Source organism: Loxodonta africana, chromosome 18 (assembly GCF_030014295.1).
Source record: "Loxodonta africana isolate mLoxAfr1 chromosome 18, mLoxAfr1.hap2, whole genome shotgun sequence".
NCBI classification, from domain to species: Eukaryota; Metazoa; Chordata; class Mammalia; order Proboscidea; family Elephantidae; genus Loxodonta; species Loxodonta africana.
In genome coordinates, this window is record NC_087359.1 from 60802442 (window position 1) to 60809064 (window position 6623).

At 59.4% G+C, this 6623-nt stretch overlaps 1 protein-coding gene across 5 annotated transcripts; it reads left to right on the forward strand.

The window, feature by feature from the left end:
* The first annotated feature begins 3 nt into the window (after window positions 1–3).
* Window positions 4–5806, forward strand: TP53I13 (tumor protein p53 inducible protein 13). Of its 5 annotated transcripts, none has more exons than XM_023556231.2 (7): window positions 4–1461; window positions 1980–2048; window positions 2282–2323; window positions 4265–4393; window positions 4528–4722; window positions 4824–5379; window positions 5458–5806. In XM_023556231.2, exons 1-7 carry the CDS (start codon window positions 1363–1365, stop codon window positions 5568–5570), a joined length of 1203 nt encoding a protein of 400 aa, XP_023411999.2. In that variant the 5' UTR covers window positions 4–1362; the 3' UTR covers window positions 5571–5806. The 5 variants fall into 5 exon arrangements, with proteins under 5 accessions (XP_023411999.2, XP_003416787.2, XP_023412000.2 ...); XM_003416739.4 differs by lacking the exon at window positions 4–1461 and adding an exon at window positions 1596–1790; XM_023556234.2 differs by lacking the exon at window positions 4–1461 and adding an exon at window positions 2438–2494 and having other exon boundaries at window positions 1977–2048.
* Window positions 5807–6623: the final 817 nt, after the last annotated feature.

Consider the following 6623-nt stretch of genomic DNA (forward strand, 5'->3'; position numbering starts at 1 on the left):
GCCGCGAGCCGAGGAGGGGGTGATGGCAGCCGAGAAGTGGGGAGACCCGGAGACAGATGCTTGGAGGGCGGAGGTGAGCATCAGAGGTCCCCGTCCCCGCCCTCTACCCTGCGCGGTCCGGAAGGCTGGACCGTGCCGGCGACTAGAGTCCGTAGCGGCGGTGCGAGAGACCCTGGATCGCTGCGCCCTCAGGGGCTGCTCTTGAGAAGTAGCAAAAGGAAGAAGTGAATAAACCGCAGCTCCGGGCGCGGGCTCCTGGGCTCCCACCGGCTGACTGCAGTTGCAGCCCGGGCCACCAGCCGCGCCTCCTTATCCCGGCTCGGCCGTGCTCTGCCCTCGGTGTTTGGCTTGGCCCCACCAACTGCGCAATAACCCGGCCGGGTGGGGGTCAGACATTGGGCCAGCGAGTGCGAGGGCTGGCGGCGGACCCCGGCACGAGTTTGCAGCGGGAGGCTGGGCGCCCGGGGCTGCTAGTTCCTTTGCCCGCATCAGTGCGCTGTCCCGCTGGCCCCGCCGGTGAGCTTGAGGCTCACCGATTTCCGAAAGAGGAAGTCCTTAACACGGCTCCCCAGGAAGGTCTTCTTCCCCAGAAGAAAGAGACCCGAGCCTCCAAGAAAAACCTAGGGGAAAGGACCCACTCAGGTGCCCTGCCGCCCCCAGGTTGAGGCCTGGCGATGTTAGACTGGAGCTCCATCATCAACTCAACTGGCAACTACTTGGGGGGACCGCGTAAGGAAGCCCCTGTAAGTCACAGATTTGTGGGAGACATCTGAAACAACACGTTCTCACTCCATTTCCAAGTTTTGGGCTGGACATCGCAATCCTCTCTCCACCCACGTTCCCGTCTTTCTTCAAAATCCTGAGCCAGGCCAAGAAGAGCACATCGGGAGAGGGCAGCAGAGCCGGCGCCCCGCTGCTGGGGCGGTCCGGCCAGCCTTCCCCTCTGGAGCGAGGCCTAAGTTTCCTCCACTTCACGGTGACCAAAGTGGCCACCGTCGGACGAACGACGAGAGCGAGGGTGGAGGTGGGGAACAAAGCAGGCCCGAAGCCAACTCCAGCCTCCCGGACTTTTAGGCCTGGGGAGGTCGGGACCCGGAGTCCTCCGACGCTCCTGGAGGTTGTGACTCTATTTGCGAGGGCGGGAGTGGCATGGGCAGAAGATGAAGCAACAGAGCTGGAACCCTCTCCCTGTCCGCAGCTTGGACTTTGTGATTCTGTCCCTCTTCTACTGGCTGGTCACATGGACAAGTCTGAAGCGGGTTTGCCGGGGGAGCTTGCCCGTCTCCCCTCGCCTGGACCACCCGGTCCACAGGGATCCCATCTCCCGCTCTTGCCCGCAGCTGCGCTCTGCTGGCCGCGGGGATGCGCCGGGGCGAATCCCGCCGCGGTGGAGGCGGTCCCCGCTCGCCCTCCACAGCTGCGCCCGCCGGCCTGGCTCCCACTAAACTTTTCCGGCTCCAGGTCTAGGACGCGTGCGCGCCGGGTCCGCTGCTGTGGGCGGGCAGAGGCGGGGCGACAGTGGCAGGGCGCTCTGGGGGCGGGGCGAGGGATGGACGCGGAGTCGGCGAGTACGGGAGCGCGGGAGGGGGTTGTGGGAGCGCGCGCGAGCCCGGGTCTACGTGGGCGCGCGGGCGGCGCGGGGGCGCTGGGGCAAGGCCGCGCGGCGCGCTCCCTACCTGGCGCCGCGGCTGGTGGGACCCTGCCGGGGGCCGCCGGGGATGGCGCCTCCTCCGCCTTCGCCCCAGCTGCTTCTCCTGGCAGCCCTGGTGGGGCCCCTGGGTCCCAGTGAGGTAAGGCGACCCGCTCCTGAGAAGGCTTCGGCCCGGGATCTCAAAGCGTGCTTTGCCGAAAGTTAGTCCTGGAAGGAGTGGCACGCAGAGGGGAGACTAGGAGTCCCACCCTGGCGGGATGGGCCTGGTGAGGCAGCGGCAGGGCCCTCGCTGAGACCAGTGCCCCAGCTCTGTGCCTTGGACCCACAGGTGGTAGCTGGGCCGGCGGAGGAGGCAGGAGCCCTTTGTCCCGAGGGCCCATGGCCTCTGCCCCCACAGGTAGGAGTCCTGGAGGGCTGGGAGAAAAGGATTGCTGAAGGGATAACCCCCTCCCGCTATAGCCTCGCCATACTCTCCTGGGTCAGTCACCCTCTGGGGACCTCTACCGGTCCTTTCTGCCCTAGTCACCGGCGTCTCCATCCCAACCTGACGTTTGGGGCCTACGGTCCTCTCCCCACCACACCCACAGAGTCCCGCAGTTGCCCTAAACTCTCTTCTTTCCCGATGTACAGGTGTCACCAAGAGTGACATATACACGGATGCTCCCAGGGCTGGTAAGTACAAGCAGGGACCCATCCTTGGGTGTGCGTATTTGGGAAAAGCCAGCACATTGCAGGCTTCCTCCACCTTTTCTGCTCACCAGCTCCATTCCTTATCTCTTCCCTCAGGAAGTGACAGTGTTCCTAGTCCCCAGTCTTGCCCTAGTTCCAGGACTAAACATATAGGTGAGCCAGGGGCCTCTGTCCTCTGTAATGGTGTGGCAGGAATGCTGCTGGGTAGCTGGCAGGCTGGGCAGGTGGCTGCAAGTGCAAGTGAAGGTAGAAAAAAACAGTTCCACACCCCAGCTCCCCCATGTGACTGTGGGCGGTCTCCTGACTTCTTAGGGCCTCAGTTTTCTGTAAGAGAAAATATTAATACCGTCCTACCTGTATGAATTAAATGAAAAGTGACAGCATTTTGCAAAGTACAAAGGTATATCTTGTAAGGAGTGTGCCTCAGGTTTGTTGTTGTTAGTTGTCACCGAGTGATTCTGTGGCACTCCCGTGTGCCTCAGGTTACTAGACTGAACTGTGAGTGTCTGCCTCTCAGTCCTTATTGCCAATAGTCAGATGTCTTCTCTGTCTGTTTGGATTTTCCTTTGAAATATGTAACTTTTTTGATCATCTGTAATAGCTTGATGGCAGTGGGTTGGTGGGAATAGCTCTAGGCTAAGAGATGTTGCTTCATGCCACTCCCTGATTCCATTCTTCAGCCCTTTCATCAAGTCATTCCACTGTTCGGAAACCTTCAGGACTTCTTATTTCCTTCCTTCTCATGGCCATACTCCCCTGCCTGCCTTTATTACCAAAAAAAAAAAAACAAACCCGTTGCTGTCCAGTCGATTCTGGCTCATAACTACTCTATAGGACAGAGTAGAACTGCCCCGTGGGGTTTTCAAGTTGCAGCTGCTAGATTCAGACCATCTACCTTTTCATTAGTAGCCTAAGTTCTTAACCACTGCACCACCAGGGCTCCCCCTGCCTTTATAGTTAAATGAGCCTTGAATGACCTCTCCAAATCTTTGGTTCCTCTCCTATCATGTTGGTTTGCTCACCACACACAATGAGTGCCAGGCTCATGCCCACCTCTGTACCTTTGCTCCTGTTTATTCTCCTGCACACCTGGCCTATCCTAACCTCAAGTGTGTGGCTCCCTTCCCTCCCACCATCCAGCCCCATACATCTTCAGAGGTTAGTGCAGGCGTCGTCAGTCCTTTGAAACCTTGCCTGACCGTGCCAGGTCTTATCCATCACCTCCTTCTCTGAATTCCTATACTGCTTACAACCACTGTCTCATAATTTAACAACTCTGTGATCACTTTGAGTTTAGTTTGCTATATTGTTTGCACTAGTTTTGTTTGCCTGAGCTTCTCACACATTCTTTGCAAGCAGAGTCCCGGAGTTAGTCCTCTTTTGGCATCTATTACAGCATTTAGCGCGGCTCTGAGCACCTGGTCAGCTCACTAAAAGAATAATTAATGACTGATGATGTCAATTCCCATCCTGGGGGTTGTGCACCTGCTTCCTGTATGTCCTGTGTTGGGATGCTGTTGGCAGATTGAATGTATAGATCCGATAAATAAATGGAAGACCTGGTCTCCACTGGGACAGTTATAGTCTAGACTGGGAACCTGTAGAGCCATCATTGCAGGTACCAAGAAATAGAGCTGAAAGAATGTGACCTGAATCCAACAGGGCTACCCAGGCACGAAGTCTTAAAGTTGTGAGCTTTGAGGGGTGGCACTTGATGGAGAGGAAGGGTAGAAGGAACACTCAGAGGCAAGAGGGAATGCATGCCCGCACCCAGGATCCTTTGTTCTTTCCTGGGTCCCAAAGGTGGAAGGCCATCTGGGAGTTCCTTTAAACTGCTCTCCCCCACTCCCCCAGGATAGGAGAATTTAGGATGCCCAGGGAGGGAGCTGGGCCAGGGTTGATGTCTCTCTGCCTTTCTTTCAGGCTGAGGATGTTAGCTTCCTGTACCACCCCTGTGCCCACCCCTGGCTGAAGATCCAGCTTGCCCTCCTGGCCCATGTCTGTGTGGCTCAGCCCTCATTGGTCCCTGACTCCAGCCTCACTCGGGATCGGGTAAGTGGTTGATGAAAGGCACTGGCAGAAGGCTGCAGCCCCCTATGCACAACTTTGTAAGAAAGGAGACTTCAGGGGCCTCCTCTTGCTTGCTCCCTACTTGCCTCAGCTCTAACAGTTACCTCCTTCCATAGCCCTTGGTACTGTCAGCGTGGGGGGTGGCGCTGGAGATGGCATGGGTGGAGCCAGCCTGGGCTGCCCACTGGCTAAAGAGATGGTGGCGACGGAGGAAGAAGAAAGCATGGCCCCACTCCGACGGCCTTTCTGGGCCCTCTCCCGTAGTGCCGACCTCAGGCAGAGGGCGGCTGTGCTGGAGAGGGTGTGTGCAGGTGAGGGGTGCTGGGCCCTGGCTTGGTGGGGGGTGGAGGGGTGTCATTGGGTTATCTGGAAATGGGCAGGGAAGGGCGACGGCTGCTTCTTCTCCCCACAGGCCCCGGCTTTGGCCTTTGCTCTTCGAAGCTGGCGGCCCCCAGGGACAGAGGTGGCATCTAGAGGGCCCAGGCAGTCTTCTTCAGACGGTGCCAAGAGGCGGGGCCTGCGGGCTGCCCTTGGTCTGCAGCCCACCCCCTCAGCCCCAAAGCTCTCCTCTGCTTCTCCACAAAACTGGGAGGCCAAGCAGCCCACACTGGGCACCCTGGGTGAGGCGGGTAATGCCCCATCAGTGCGCACTGGCTCCCTGCTGCCTGGGGGGCCTGAAGGCAATGCCAGCTCTAGGACACAGGCTCAGGGACCCAAAGGTCAAGGCAGCCCAGGAGGCTGTGCCTGTCCCAGCCAGGTGTCCCCGGCCCCTCGGGCAGCAGCACCCCCACGGGCCGCCAGGGTCCCCACGCCACGCACGGAGGAGGCCGCCTGGGCTGCCACGGCCCTGACCTTCCTGTTGGTGCTGCTCACCCTGGCCACGCTCTGCACTCGGCTGCATCGAAACTTCCGACGCGGGGAGAGCATCTACTGGGGGCCCACGGATGACAGCCAGGACACAGTGGCTGGTGAGCAGCTCCCGTCCCCTGCCGCGCCCCGCCCCGCCTCTTGGCTTCCCTGCCCTTGACTGTCCCCACCCCCCACAGCTGTGCTGAAGCGCAGGCTGCTGATGCCCCCACGCCGCGTTAAGCGCTCCCGCCGGAGACCCCTCCTCCCACCCACGCCGGACAGCGGCCCGGACGCGGACAGCTCGGACTGACCTCGCCCCAGCCCTGCCACAGTGGCAGCCGGGCTCCTCCTCGGGTGGGGAGGCCACGACCTCTGCCACGTGGACCGCGCGCAGGGGGCCCCCTAGCGGCCAGATGAAGTAGTCCGCTCTCAGCGTGGAAAAAACTGTCTTCCTCCATTGGAGGAGGGAGAAACCCAGGGAAAAAGAGGAGCCCTTTCAACCTTCCTGCCAAAGTTCCCTGTTTCTAATTAAATTATTTTAGTAGAGTCTGGAGTTGAGTTTGTCCATCTGCGAGATACACACACTCCCATCTAGGGCACTGGTCGTGGGCCGTGGACGTTGTGTTTGAGCACCTGCCAACTGGCCTTAGACAAATATTTTAGGAGTGGGATAGAAACCCCCCCACTGTAACACTTACTGCCAGGCTCCTCTTCTAAAAGACAAAGGTTCTCAATGCGGGGGCTTCCCTGACATGGGACTTCAGGCTTTGCCAGCCAGGTTTGTTTCATGTCTGCCATGGCCCTTCGCCCTTAATCCTCTGAAGTATCAGAACCACCACCATGGTCACTTATTTATTTTTGATACAAATGTACATGACACATGTCTTGACAGTCAGCCCACCCACCACCACACAGGTAAGGCCTGGCCCCCCAGGGAAGAGGTGGGGTGGGGAGAGGAGCTGGTACGTGCTGCCTTCCCAGGCTGCAGCCCAGGCTCCCAGGCTCCCAGAGGGTTGGGACCACAGTAGAGGTGCGGATGCTGATGGTGGGTGCTGGCCTCAGAGATGACAGGAATGGGGCTAACACCCACAGCTGAGCTGGGGACCCTGGGGAGCCAGCCCCAGGCTCGGGTGCTCAGTTCAGCCCCAGCCAGTACAAGTTCCCTTTCCACGAGGGAGGGCAAGGAAAGATGGGAGGAAATGATGTCCCCTTAAGTTCACAGAGAAGGGGTACAGGTGGGGGGGGAGAGAAACGAGGGGAGGCAGCTGGTGGGACCACAGCTGGTTACCTCGGCAGGCCCTGGCCCCAGGGTGGGGGAGAGGGAGGCAGATCCCCAACACTGGTCCCACTGCTCTGGTCCCTC